This window comes from Canis lupus, chromosome 4 (assembly GCF_003254725.2).
Source record: "Canis lupus dingo isolate Sandy chromosome 4, ASM325472v2, whole genome shotgun sequence".
In the NCBI taxonomy this organism is placed as follows: Eukaryota; Metazoa; Chordata; class Mammalia; order Carnivora; family Canidae; genus Canis; species Canis lupus.
Genome location: NC_064246.1, coordinates 62,092,376 through 62,107,631, shown reverse-complemented (window position 1 = coordinate 62,107,631; position 15,256 = coordinate 62,092,376). Strand labels below are relative to the sequence as shown.

At 37.5% G+C, this 15,256-nt stretch overlaps 1 protein-coding gene across 6 annotated transcripts in view; it reads left to right on the top strand.

The window, feature by feature from the left end:
* Positions 1–15,256, top strand: part of NDUFS4 (NADH:ubiquinone oxidoreductase subunit S4) — a 113,570-nt gene that overhangs the window by 80,663 nt on the left and 17,651 nt on the right. For 5 of the 6 annotated variants that reach the window (XR_007410346.1, XR_007410345.1, XM_025434361.3 and 2 more), the window contains exon 4: positions 13,925–13,998. The exons of the other annotated variant lie outside the window; for it this stretch is intronic. Coding sequence is in view for 3 of the 5 variants with exons in the window: in XM_025434361.3 (XP_025290146.3) it covers positions 13,925–13,998 (74 nt within the window). In the remaining 2 variants the exon portion in view is untranslated. The remainder of the gene's footprint in view (positions 1–13,924; positions 13,999–15,256) is intronic. 6 annotated transcript variants of the gene reach the window in all.

Genomic DNA, 15,256 nt, shown 5'->3' with positions numbered 1-15,256 from the left:
TTTATTTATTCATGAGACAGAGAGAGAGAGGCAGAGGCATAGGCAGAGGGAGAAGCAGGCTCCCCACAGGGAGCCCAAAGTGGGACTCGATCCCAGATCCCAGATCCTGGGATCATGCCCTGAGCTGAAGGCAGATGCTCAACCACTGAGCCACCCAGGCGTCCCAAAAAATTATCAGTCTAATTGAGACTCTAGAACATTTTATGTGTTCAGTCTCCAGCTGAAGGTGGTTATCCATTTAAATTATGTCCAATTTTAGAAAAGTATGACATTTAACATCTTCTTTTATCAAAGTACCTGGAGAGTTTTTAAAGCATCTGCCATGTTGCAATTTAAATAGAATTATAGGGGCACCTAGGTGGCTGAGTCAGTGAAGAGTCTGCCTTCATGATCATGGTCTTAGGGTCATGATCTTAGGGTCCTGGGATTGAGCCCCACATTAAAGCTCCCTGTTCAGCAGGGAGTCTGCTTCTCCCTCTCCTACCACTCATGCTTCTTGTATTCTCTCTGAAATAAATAAATATCTTAACAAAATATATAGAATTATATCTTATGTGTAAAATAATATATAAAGAGTGTTTTAGGTATCCATACTCAGTATTTGAAATGTCATGATTACTCCTTTTTTTTTTTTACTCAAGATTTTATTTGAGAGAGAGAAGGAGCTGGAGCAGAGGTAGGAGTAGAGGAAGAGGGAGAAACAGACTCCCTTGAGCAAGGAGCCTAATAATGCAGGGCTCAATCCTAGGACTACTGGGATCATGACCCCAGCCGAAGACAGATGATGAACCGACTGATTACCCAGGTGCCCCTGAAATGTCATGATTGCTCTTTAAGTTACATGAGATTTTAATGTTTTTTCTCTATATGTAAGACTCATATCCATTGCACTATTTATTGATGGTATTTGGGTAGTTTTGTTAATAAATTTAACCATCAAATTGGCCTTATTTAGCAATTTATAAATCAGACAGCATCCCATCTAGCTAATAGGATCTCTAAAGAACTATACAAAATGGAAAAGTCGTTTTTTTATGTTTTTAAATTTTTATTTTCAGGTAGTCTCTACACTTGGCATAGGGCTTGAACTCACAGTCAAGATCAAGAGTCAGTCACATTCTCTACTGACTGAGCCAACCAGGCGCCTCCAACATGGAAAACTTTTATTTTATTTATTTATTTTTAAAGATTTATTTATTTATTTATTTATTCATTCATTCATTCATGAGAGGCCCAGAGAGGCAGAGACATAGGCAGAGTTAGGAGCAGGCTCCCTGCAGGAGTCCAATGTGGGACTCCATCCCGGAACTCCGGGATCACACCCTGAGCCAAAGGCAGACTTTTCAACTGCTGAGCCACCCAGGTATCCCAATGGAAGACTTTTATTGGCAGAAGGGGCAAGAGATAAGGAAAGCATGGATTACCTCATCTTTCTTTGGGGACAGAAGAGGCCTATTGGGAGGATTACCTCACTATTGTTGACTAGGAAATTCGAGGATTGACTAGTTTAAGATTACATTCCTGGGAAAGGTTGAAACTACAGTTAGGTTAGGTATGAAATCTTTCTTTGTTGATGTGAGGCTTAGCACAAGTGACCCCATTTTGGGCCTATTTTTATATTTTTAACAATCCTTGCCCCCCACCCCCACCGACCCCTCACCTTTTGGATTAGACTCTCAGCTTAACTGAGAGATATGATTAAAATTTAAGGCATTAACATTGTTCCCAGCTACCACTTTTTAAAGTTCTCACAGCTTTTGTTGATCCTTTGTGTGTCGTCACAGGTCTTGATCTCTTTGACAGACCCCAGCTTCAGGTTCATATTTTTAAGCTGGTCATTCTTTTCTTTTTTGATGTTTCAGTCTTAGGGAGATCATTTGCTTAGTGGGTAGAGGCTACGAACATGCATTTAAAACCTTTGAGAGAACACAGCATGCCAGGGAAAACTAGTATGATTATAATAAGTGAGATAATTCCCAGTGTTTGGATTGGACTTTAGAACCGAGGACTCTCTAAGACCCAAACCAATCAAAATCAATTAAGTCAAAGAAAGACTCCCTGGAGGGACTCACCTTTTTTTGCCAAGTGGCTTTCTCAGTGATCTTATGTAACTGAGTTTCAACTTCCTCAGAAGTGGTAATCCATAGCAGGTGGTGTTGACCAGGGAAAGAGAGTCCTGCCAAAGGAAGTGAATCCTGAATGCCTCCCAGTAATTCCCATTTTAATCTGTGGCTCTGGACTGGAAAGGCATCAGCAATGGAAGCCAGTAATATTTTAATGGTTTGTAGACCGCACTTGTGGTTTTATTCTGGTTACCCTTGTCTCGTGTCCTTTTCTTTATATAGAGCCTGGATGCAAAGTTCCCCAAGTTTTAAGGTTAATAAAAGACAGGAAAATGGACTGAGGGGTCTTTAGTATATCTATCAGAGTTTTTTATGACAAAGAGGATATTGGCTAAAATATGGTCTTGATCTGGTGTCTTGGGAGGAAGTAGCATACATCAATGTTACCTACTTCTTCAGTTTATTTAGAAGGTTTCCAACATTTTCACAGGACTAGATATTAGGCGAAGCCTTTTCAAGCTGTGAAATATGTGCTTGGGGTTCTTCTAATCCTTGGAGTTTGGCTGCCATCTAGGTGGTGAGGGGGAACTGGTAGAGACCTTTCCAAGGAGATTGAAGGGCACTCTTAGTGATCCCAAAGGTGGGAGAGAATTGAAAATCTTAGTTTAGGGGCACCGGGGTGCCTCAGTTGGTTAAGTGTATGCCTTCAGCTTGAATTGTGGTCCCAGGGTCCTGCTTATCCCTCTCCCTCTGCCTCCTCTCTCTCTTATGAATGAATAAATAAATAAAATCTTAAAAAAAAAAAAAAAGAAAAACTAGTTTTGAGAGTTGTAGCCAGATATTTGAGGAAACTAGAAAAATTCAGGATACATGCAGACATGTAACAAAACCTCAAAAATAGTTAATAGGGCCAGAATCTGACATTTAAAAGGTACAAACATCTTATTCTCTACAAGTAACTCCACTCTTTAAAAAAAAAAACAAAACAAAACAAAAAAACAAACTCAAAGATAATCACCATAAAACTCATTTGTTTACAGTAAACTTGGCCTGATTGTTTATATAAGTGCAGTGAGAATAGTGACTGACCATATAAGCTCTTTTTGAAGACTGCTTTGCTGAAATTTTTATTAAGGAATCTTTGGACTTTCAAAAGCCTCTGAAGGACCGGCCATCAAATTTTACTTGTAAAACCTCCAGTTAAAGCCTTGGTGACATAACTAGTATTTCCTTTTTTTATTTTTTTTATTTTTATTTATTTATTCATGAGAGACACACACAGAGAGAGAAAGAGACATAGGCAGAGGGAGAAGTAGGTTCCATGCAGGGAGCCGATGTGGGACTTGATCCCAGGACTCCAGGATCACACGCCCTGAGCTGAAGGCAGATGCCCAACTGCTGAGCCACCTAGGTGTCCCATAACCAGTACTTTCAGTTATGTTATAAGGAGAACAGACTTTTATTGAAGTTATGTAAATAACTAACTATATTACTATGAAAAGAATACTCCTGGGGTGCCTGGGTGGCTCAGTTGGTTAAGCAGCCAATTCTTGATTCCAGGGTCATTTGTTCAAGTCCCACTGGGTGTGGAGCCTACTTAAAAAAAAAAAGAATACTTTAGTATTTCATCTTTATTTACAAAGGTATACTTTACCAAATTGCCAAATCTGGAAAAGCAAAACATTAAAGAACCAGCAGTATTTCAAACAAGAAGTGATAAAAATTATAATTTTCCTCATTCAGTCCTATGTTATTCTTTATTTTTTTAAGTAGGCTCTGTGTCCAACATGGGGTTCATGGCCTTTAAGAGTCACATGTTCGGCAGCCCAGGTGTCTCAGTGGTTTAGCGCCTGCCTTCAGCCCAGGGTGTGATCCTGGAGACCTGGGATCAAGTCCCATGTCGGGCTCCCTGCATGGGGCCTGCTTCTCCCTCTGCCTGTGTCTGTGCCTCTCTCTCTCTCTCTCTCTCTTTCTCTGTGTGTGTGTGTCTCTCATGAATAAATAAATATATTTTTTTTAAAGAGTCACATGTTCTACTGAACTGAGCCAACCATGTTATTAATTCTTAAATCCAGTTTTTTCTAATAGTTCTGGAAATAGGAATTTCTAGTTCAGTTGTATGATTTTAGTTATCAGAAACCTGTCATTGGCAGGGCACCTGGCATGGCTCAGTCAGTAGAACATGTACCTGTTGATCTTGGAGTTGTAAGTTTGAGCCCCATGTTGGGTATTGTGATTACTTAAAAAGAAATCTTAAAAAAAAAAATAACCTGTACTTGTCAAAATCCTTTCCATGAATGTGTAGTACTTTTGCAGGAACACTTAAGCATCAGAGTAAAACAACATCTCTGAGTGACAAAAGCCTTAAAAGACTTAACTGTGTTAAAGGTCTGACAAGAGTCCCTTAAAATGGAATAGACAAGGAAATTTGTGTGTGTGTGTGTGTGTGTGTGTGTGTGTTACACATCATTTTAAGATAAGTAGAATTATGAATGATATAACATTATACCAGGACATCAGATTTCTAGGAATTTCATATAATTTTTTAGAACACTTATAATACATGCCTATATAAAAACAACATAAAGAAGGCTTAATACTAGTTGACAGTGCTTTTCCTCATTTAACATTTCAAGTAGGCCTAATTAGTTTAACATCTCTCTTTTTATAAGGAGAGAATACAAATCTTTTCCAATTTTCCAGGGACCCCCTAGAAAAATACTAAAATTAGTTTAAGTCAGAAATACTATGATTTTTGGGAAGTTGATCAAAAAATCACAGATTAGAAAACACTTGGTCAGGTGGGATCATAGGTTACTGTGAAACAGTAGTTACCCAATTAACCGTAGCGACAGTTAAAGACTTGGAAGGCAAATAGAAAAAGTTAGATCATTGCAAAATAATAACCTTAGTTCTTTTAATGGGGAAGATTCAGTTTTTTTTGTTTTTGTTTTTGTTTCTTTTTAAGATTTAATTTATTTATTCATGGGAGACACAGAGACAGAGAGAGGCAGAGACACAGGCAGAGGGAGAAGGAGGCTCCATGCAGGGAGCCTGATGTGGGACTTGATCCCGGGTCTCCAGGATCACGCCCTGGGCTGAAGGCAGCGCCAAACCACCAAGCCACCTGGGCTGCCCAAGATTCAGTTTTCTTAAGTAATTAAAGATGTGATAAAAACATGAAACACAGGAAATTATTTTGACAAGATAAAATCTTTGTTTTCTAGGCAGATTATATAAAAAGGTAAAGGAAAAAGAATCTTTTAGTCTCTCATCAAAAGCAGACCAAATAGTCCAAGAAAACTTTGTTCTTTTAACAGAGTGAAAACCACATTCTGATTTTGCACTAGTTCCCTTTATCTATCATCTATCTATCTATCTATCTATCTATCTATCTATCTATCTATCTATCATGTGATTTGGGGAGGAGCGTGGGGGAGAGAGAGAGGATTTTAAGCAGGCTTCATACTCAGCATGGAGCCTAATGTAGGGCTAGATCTCAAAACTCTGAGATCGTGAGCCAAAATCAAGAGTCAGGTGCTTAATGGACTGGGCCACCCAGGCACTCCTGCACTAGCTTACTATAAAACACATTCACTTAAAGTCATTCTGGTCTTAGCCAGTCTTGACCATGCTTAATATTCCTGTCCAAAAATTCCTTTTCCATAAACCTTAGTGGCTTTAATTATATATGTTAGAATTTTTAACCCTAGAACCTTAAAAAATAATAATAATAAAAAAAACCTGAGTAGGCTCCATACTCAATGTGGAGCTTGAATTCATGACCCTGAGATCAAGAGTTGCATGCTCTATTGATTGAGCCAAACAAGTGCCCCTAAAAATTTTAATTTTTAATGAAAATTAAGAAGTAAACAGTAATGAATTGTCTTTAGCATTCTGTGGATTGGCAGACTTAAACTTTTTGTTATTTCTAGAAATGCTTGTTTTCTCATAATAATTTTCTCAGGCACAAAGCATGTTTACTAATAGATCCAAATACTTTTAATTCCTCAGTAAAAGGAAGCCAAAAGTAGATAAACGTATATTCAGTAATGTTTCAGTTTTTATATTATTTGTAAATGATCTAGAGATTTAATTATATTCCATCACTTAATTTAACACAACGTTAAGGTCTCGGGTTAAAAAAAGACTTGGAGAGGGGTACTTGGGTGACTCAGTGGTTGAGCGTCTACTTTTAGCTCAGGTCGTGATCCTGGGGTTCTGGGATCAAGTCCTGTATCACGTTCCCTGCAAGGAGCCTACCTCTCTTCCTCTGCCTGTCTCTGCCTCTCTCTTTTTGTGTCTTTCATGAATAAATAAATAAAATCTTAAAAAAAATCTGGGGAAACTATTCTAAAAATTCATTTAAAGCTTTTTATCTTGCTTAAGCCTATTTTAATTCATTTGTTCTTAGGGTACCTGGGTAGCCTGGTCAGTTAAGTGTCTGTTAGTTTGGCTCTGGTCATGATCTTAGTCTTAGGGTCATGAGATCAAGCCTCAAGTCAGGCTCCACATTCAGTGAGGAGTCTGCTTGAAATTTTCTCCCTCCCTCCCTCCCTCCCTCTTTCCCTCCTTCTCTCTCTCTCTCTTTCTCTCTTTCTCTGTCTGCTCCTCCTCCCTTTCTGGCACATGTGTGCTCTCTCGAAAATAAATAAATCTTTAATTCACTCATTTTCAAAAATTATGTTTAGATCACTTGTGAAAATTCATATTATTTTTTTTCCTGACAAGTTCCATAACAGAGATAATATGAACATACTTGACTATTAAGCCCAAATAGAATAAAAGTTGTATGTCTGCATTAAATTCACTATTGATAATTCTAAAGAACTATTTTAATTAAACCAACAAACTTAAATTAGCTTTGATGCTGAATATTTTCCCAGATCTCATGAATCTGAGTAACAGTTGGATTAGTTTCTATTGTCTATCTGAGAATTTTAGGAATACCTTAATTCATATAAGTGCTTAATTTTCCTTAAGCCAATTAAATAGAACTCTTTTACAAATTAATTTTACCAATACCGTCTAGAGATAAAAAAAAATAACTTATCTGCAACACATAGATCTACAGAGAGATGTAATAGAGAACTTATAACTTCTATTTTAAAATTACTGCCATGAATCAGGTACAGTAGTAATATATAACTCACTAGTTATAAAAGAAGTTGAATCTAAGTTGTTTTTCTAGTAGATAAAATAAATTAAGGTTATCTGCTCAGTTAGCTAAAGATTTTACTAATGTTTCTGGGGACACCTGGGTGGCTCAGCGGTTTGGCGCCTGCCTTCAGCCTAGGGCTTGATCCTGGAGACCTGGCATCGAGTCCCATGTTGGGTTCCCTGCATGGAGCCTGCTTCTCTCTCTCTGCCTGTGTCTCTGCCTCTCTCTCTGTATCTCTCATGAATAAATAAATAAAATCTTAAAATATATATATTTAAAATTTTTTTTACTAATGTTTCTGGAGGAAACATCTGCTTCACTTGAGCTGATGTTGACAGATTTGCATAGAACCTTTGAGGATACTTTTTTCTAGTGTCCTGGTTGATTGCAAATGAAGCATCAACACTTGGGCCATTGTTTTGATTGTGGACCCCTAGGAGGGTGTGATATGGGGGACCTGGACATTATTTTAGGTGCCTGGTCTTGGAGCTATTGTAGTTGTAAGGCTAGTAGGTTGGCAGAATTCTGTTCGTGGTGCTGTTCCCAAGTCCTTTCAAAGTGCTCAGCTGTGATTACAGGTTCAGTCAGTTGTCTCCCATCCTGTTTTTTGCTTGTTTGTCAATCCACTAATCTCAAGAGATAATCCATTTACAAATAGGACAGTTAGAGCAAATTGGGTGACCTCAGTTATTGTATAGAGCCCAGAATGCCACAGGAAGAGAGCTTCCAAGTAAGCTTAAAGTCTGCGGTAGATTCATCTTTCTTTTTTCTGCACTTTTGAATAATTTACCAATGTGAACAGGGAAGACTCTAGGAATGTCTTTTAAAGATCAGTGGGGGCAGCTCCGGTGGCTCAGAGGTTTAGCGCTGCCTTCAGCCCAGGGTGTGATCCTGGAGACCCAGGATCGAGTCCCATGTCGGGCTCCCTGTATAGAGCCTGCTTCTCCCTCTGCCTGTGTCTCTGCCTTTCTCTCTCTCTCTCTCTCTCTCTCTGTCTGTCTCTCATGAATAAATAAATAAAATCTTAAAAAAAAAAATCAGTGGGCTGTTCTGTGAGCCTTTTCTTGTCCACAAGGGAACCAGGTTGAAGGTTAAGGATCTGGGATATCATCCTTGGAGTTACACCATCCTGCTTTGTATCCTGTTTGGGCTTCCCCACGTCCCACCAGCATATGCACAAGATCTGGCAGCCTGGGGTCATAAGTCCTCATAATGACTTGAATAAATTCTTCAGAAAACTTTTGTGGATCATCCTTGGGTTTAGGAAGTTCTTTAACTATGGTTTTTAGTTTGGTCTTTGATCAAGGAGTGAAAGAATGATTTTATCATAAAAGGTAACCTTTGAATAGTCTCTTCAGGGTGGAAAGGCAGTTTAGATAGATCAGTAGAATGTTGAATACTAAAGTAAAGGAAGATTAGAGGGGAGCAATAGGAATCATTCCGGTTTTATATCTTTTTAAAGTACCTCTTGTGTCTTTAATTTTTCATTAGCCTTTTGCTTCATATTTTTTAATGAAGTAATTTTGGAATCTTGATACATTTTGCAATCTTCTGAATACCAATTAAAATACGTATCCCATTCTGTTTGTTCAGTTCAGGAACCCTTGTTTTCAAGTGCATTTCTTAAATGAATGATCTCATCTAATTGGAACGTTTTCCATAATGGCCAGTGTAATTCTAGGTTGTCTCTAATAAAATTTTGACATTTTGGTAGATATTTCACCAAGCTATAGAACTTCTGAGACCATAGTTTTTAGACAAAATATGCAGGTGTGCCAGAAGGTGGCATGCTTAACTTTTTAGAATTTATGGATCTCTTTTTCTTTCTTTCTTCCTTTCTTTTCTTTCTTTTCTTTTCTTTTCTTTTCTTTCTTTTCTTTTTTTTTTTCTTTTAAAGCTAAATCTTTGGATCTCTCAGAGCCAAACGTATACCTAAAAGGGATGTGCTGCTACACTGGGGATTTTGTGATATTTTGCAGCGTACCTCATTGCACAGATATTTTGAGGTTGGCAGTGATATAGTGTCAATCTAATCTATTCTGCAGCCAATTTATACTAACGTGGGGATCTTTGAGTTAGTTGGTGAATGCTCTAACAGCTTTTAAGTGCTCAATATGTTCCTACCAATTTTTGCAGCTTCTTTGCTTCCAAGATCCGCATTAGCATTAGCCTTTACCCAACACAAGACAAACAAACATGTATATCGTAGTATATTGGCAATAACCTAGAGATGTTACTGTGTTTGGCCATGAGATAGTCCTGTGTGTACCACCAGTGATTTCCACCATGGAACCTTGGACTGGGGAAAGGATTAAACTAGCCGACACCAACAGATGGGGACTGGAGGCACCACATCAGCGGGAAACTGCAGCTGCCACTAACAGTTCCCACATGGGTCTTGGGACAGAATCAACACTGGGGGTTTCCACCAGTTAAGCCAGAATTCCAGCATGGAACTGGCTTGTAAGCCAATTAGATTGGGATTGTGCAGAGAGAGTGGAGCCCAGAATCAAGAGAAACTTACTCATGGCTCTTGGAAATGATGAACCAAGAATTCAAGGGTTTGTGGGTACCACACCTGTTGCTTATTGTATCTGAATGCCATCAGAAATTTGCTTCAGATCCCACAGCTGCCACTAAATTGGTTAAAAACAAAATTCAGCTGAGTAAATTTGAAGATCAAATTGGCTTAATTCAGTGATTCATGAATCCAGCAGCATTCCATCTAGCAAATAGAAGCTACTAAAAGCTTTACAAAATGAAAGACTTACGGGCAAAAAAGGACAAGGACAAGGACAAGGAAAGAACAGATTACCTTGCCTCTGATTGGTATTCCAGCTTGACTAGTTTAAGACTTATTCATTCCTGAGAGAAATTGAAATTGCAGTTAAGATAGGTGTCAAGTGCTGATTTGCTGATATGGGGCTAAGTACAAGTGACTCCATTTTAGTCCTGTTGTCTTTTTTTTTTTTTTTTTTTTTTTTCAGATTTTCTTTATTTATTCAGGAGAGAGGCAGAGAGAGGCAGAGACATAGGTAGCAGGAGAAGCAGGCTCAATCCCAGGACCCTGGGATCACAACCTGACCCGAAGGCAGACACTCAACTACTGAACCACCCAGGTGCCCCCAGGCTTGCTGTCTTTTGAACAACAATTTTCAGTTGGAGTTATTATGCATAATACTAAAATGAAGATTCTTGTACATCAGGTGAACCTATGACTTTATTAATATGCTAATTAATCCTGATCAAGCCAATTTTTATTAAGTTTCATTCTGAAAAAAGGAAAAGAAAAAAAAAGTATAATTCTCTAAATTCTCTATCCTTATGCCTATCCACTTAATGACACTGGTAATGTGATGAGTTTTGTTCCAGCAGACAGTTAAATTACAAATAGATTACCTTGAATTTGTAGAGGGTATATTTTATGCTTTGTAGGGTGGGTCTGTTTCAGTTTTACTCTGTAGTCATAGTCCTAGAAACATAGTGTTAAAAAATAAAAAGGTATAGGAATGCATAGGTGGCCCAGTTGGTTAAGTGTCTGATTCTTAATATCAGCTCAGGTCTTGATCTCCGGGTATGAGTTCAAGCCCCAGGTTAAGCTCCATGCCCAGCATGGAGCCTACTTAAAATTTGAAAAATAATAATAAAAAGGCAGGTCTTGGTGGAAAGCACAAAGTACTTAACCAAGTCCTTCTAACTCTTTGGGACTCCAAATTTAGTCTTCCCTGTAGCAAGGAAACAGCTGCTGAAATCTCTGGTTAATTCTTTCAGGCTTCTCAGCTATTGTTTTAGAGCCCTGCCCATTTGTTTGCAGAAGTTCCCTCCTCTGCAAATTCCTCCTTTTCACTCTTTCCTCCCCTACTTTGCAGCTGCTCTGGCAATCCTAAAAACTCCGGTCCTCAGATTCCTTGCGCTGATAAGACTATGGCTTTCTGCTTGAGTTCTAGATGGGTTTTAATGTCTGTACCAGAGAGTACCTTTAGGGGGAAAATTCAATCAATTTGAATCTAATCCATTGTGGTTCCCTTCTTTCAAAGGTCTAATCCTTTCCATTTTCATTCCTGCATTTGGTCACGCTCTTCCCTTCAGACAGTTGGATTTTTTTTTGTTTTGTCCGCAGCTTATTATGTAATTGTTAGGCAGATGAATCTTATTTTAATGGTAGGTAAATCTGCCATTACCAAAATTGGAACCTCAGTAATTGGGGATTGAGCATGTAAAGTTTAAAAACATAAGTACAAATTATATTTAGTAAAGATGGAAAAGAGGTTATTTATAGTTGGAGGAAGTTGGATATAAAAGAAAATACTTCATAGAAAAGACTGATATTCATTGTAAACCATGAGAGATGGTTGGGATGGACTTCTCTATGCTGTATATTGGTCTTCCTCTATATTTCTAGTGGGAGGAACAGATTGAGCTGGTGGGAACATATAGGCTACATTTAGAGGAACACTTAGCAATCTGTTTGGCTAGTTGGTTACCTCCAAGGGGCATAATTCAAAAGAAGAGTAGAAAGTGGGTTCTGATCATATTGGAGAAGTGCTGGAATGCTAAAGTGTAGGAAATTTTGAAATTCATGTGGTAAACAGAGGAAACTATTTTAAGTTTTCTAGTTGGACAGTGAATTTAAGAGTCAAACTAGGAAAATTAAGCTGACAACATGGTCAAGGGTAGATTGGAGTCAAGGAGGGAGAAGAAAGATTAGTTAGGAAAGTATGGTAGTTTGGGGAAAGGATAAGAAAGGGTGAACGCTGGTAGTGGCAACATACTTAGAACTTCAAAAGGTAGGTGATGGAGGATGAAAAGGATAGAAACGGAGTGCTGGAAAAATGTTGGCTTATTGATGCACATTGTTACTGTTCAATTTATGTATGTAATTCTTCCTCAATAAAATGAGAATAATAATGGCAATACCACCTTTGCAGAAAATGGAGCTTTTGGCTCCCAATTTTTTCCTACAGTTTTTGTTTTGTTTCCTATTCTCAACGAAGCTAACATGAATGTCAGTGCTTACCAAATTACTGGATCAGAGGCTTCTAAGTGGCGCAGATAAGCGTCTGAGTCTTGGTTTTGGCTCAGGCTGTGATCTCCAGGCTGTGGGATTGAGCCCTGTGTTGGGCTCTGTGCTCAGTGGGGAGTCTCCTGGAGATTCTCCTTCTTCCTCTGCCCCTCCTGCTCATTCTCTCTTTCATAAATAAATCTTTTTAAAAAATTACTGAATCATATTTATGTTGCCATTTTTGTTCTCAGTATATTTTATCCAAATTATCAACTGAGAAACCATTTGTGCATAAAGGAGAGGTCAATAAATTACTTGTTATTGGTACTAATATAGCTAACCAATGTGTAAAGCATTTTTTCCTTACAAGGAGAGGACATGGTAAGAATACCTATCATTATGAGGATCTCAAAGGAGCCATAATAGAGGACTAGAAGTTCAGCAGCAATAATTTATGGATCTTAATTCCAGTGAGGGCTACTTCCCATAAATTCTCTCCCTATGTGTATCTCATATCTTCCCATTATCCACATTACTTTCTAAATCTTAGTTTTTTATTTCCACATTTCTAAATGATGTTTCACAGAATGCTATATTTGCCTTTGAGAGATTTATAATAAACTTTTGGAGCAAACCGTGTTCTACCTTTTAATAAATGTACTGATAAAAGTGATATTTCTGAAATAATATATTTTGTGCATTTTGTGAAGTTTCTATATAAACTTGGGTTCTTAAAAAATAATTTTATTTATTTGACACTGAAAGAGTGCATATACGTGAACAAGCAGGGGGAGCAGCAGGGAGAGGGAGAAGCAGGCTCCTCTTGGAGCCAAGAGCCTGAGGTGGAGCTCCATCCCAGGACTCTGGGATCATTACCTGAGCCAAAGGCAGACACTTAACCAACTGAGCCACTCAGGCACCCAAGAAGTTTCCTTGTAGACTTGTAAACATTATCACTATCCTGTATTGAAGAACTCAATCAGATGTTAATTCTTGGAGCTTTAATTTTTCATCTGGTCATATGCTTAATTATTGTCTGTAATGCTGGAAGGTTCATTTAGAAGAGTGGGTGTTGTTGCCATCTATTTTTTAGGGTAATGATAGTACTGACAATTGCACTCACCAGTAAATATCTTGATATTGAATTTATAAGGTCAATTTGAGAATTTTGTTGGGATTTTAAATATTCAATTCTATTATTTTTTCCTGAAGGGGTGAATAAATGATTTTATTAAAGCCCCAAAATTGCAGAATGTCTTTGCAGTTATAAATTTTTAAATTTGACAGTATAGTGTAGAAAATCTCAGTTTGGGACGCCTGGATGGCCCAGCAGTTGAGCGTCTGCCTTGGATTCAGGGTGTGATCCCAGAGTCCCAGGATCGAAATACCACATCAGGCTTCCTGCATGGATCCTGCTTCTCCCTCTGCCTAGGTCTCTGCCCGTTTCTCTCTGTGTCTCTCATGAATAAATAAATAAAATCTTTAAAAAGAAAAAGAAAATCTCAGTTTAACATAGGAAAAGATATTCAAGGAGTTAGCAGTTTTAAAATAAGATATTCCTTCAATAGTATACTTATCTGATATTGTACCATTTATTTTCTAAACATTTACTGTATTTTAAACATGGTTTTTTTTTTGTTTTGTTTTGTTTTTTAAAGCAAATTTAATGCTAAATCCTGGAAAAAAAATTTCTTACAGGGCTGACCCTTTGTCCAACATGGTTTTAACCTTCAGTACTAAAGAAGATGCAGCTGCCTTTGCAGAAAAAAATGGTATGTTTGGTCTGTTTTTGTTTTGCTTTGACAAATAAAATCAAGATATGATTTTATATTCTTGACCTTAATCAAAACCAGTCAGGGATATAGAATTTGAGTTGAGAGAAGTTTTATAGTATATCTAATCCAGTAGTTTTTAGTTTTTTTTTAATACCATTAGAACATCTCCTCCCTCCAAAAAAAAGTCTAAAATGGAATGCCCACATAACCTGTAAGAGCCAAAATGCTCTAATTTGAAATAGAGGCAGGGAGTAAAACTACTTCTACTCCTACCTTATTTAGGACTCCCTCTGCAAAAATCACTAACATTTAGTTTATAAACTCTAGTTGAACATCTCATAAGGCAGGCAGCCTATCCTAGTTTTGATACCTGTTTATTATTCTTACTCTGAGACAAAAATCTCCATCTATAATCTATAATGCCACCTAATGGCTCTTCGATTATTTGGAAAATAGTTATTGCTCCCTTATTCTCTGTAAAACTTCATGTAAGCCTAAATGTCTGTGGGCTACTTTTCTAGATATGATGGGTATAGTACCAAGCATAATCTCAACTCTGCAATTAGATTAATGCAGCCTAAGAGGGTATTAGTTTTTGAGGTAGCCACCTAAAACTATTGTTTATATTGATGTTCCTAAAACAAAAATGCAAAATTTTTTTTCTCATTATCTATTAAGCCATGCAACATGGTAGTGAAGAGAGGCTTTGGAGTCAGTCCAGTCTGAATTCTGATCCTTATTATGCCAATTTGGAAGCTACATGATTTTGGGTTAATTTCATAATGGACTTTTTTCCTTTGAAGTCATGATACTTAACTCATAGTGTACCTAGCCCAGTATCTCATACATGACAGATACTTGATAATTATTAGTTCTGACCCTTACCTCTCTCCATCTGACATTTCTGCTGTATTTCTGTTGGATTTACAAGCACTAGTATGTATTTTTACCTAATGCATTCTTCTATTCTAAATGAGCAGGTGAATTTGAATCTAAGTTATCTATTTGAATGAGATAATGTCTATTTAAGTAAGCTGTTAATTTAAGGCAATATGTAAATGTAAAATATTATTAGTGTTATGTAACATATTTGACATATAAATGTGAAAGTACTATATAAAGCTTGTTATCTAAAATACTTGCCTTTTAGTATTTAGTGTTACATAGCTTATGATTAAGAGTGTGAAGCCAAACTGCCTGAGTTTAGATCCATGTTGCTCTTTTAGTATTTGTATGCCTTTGCACTTCCATTTTC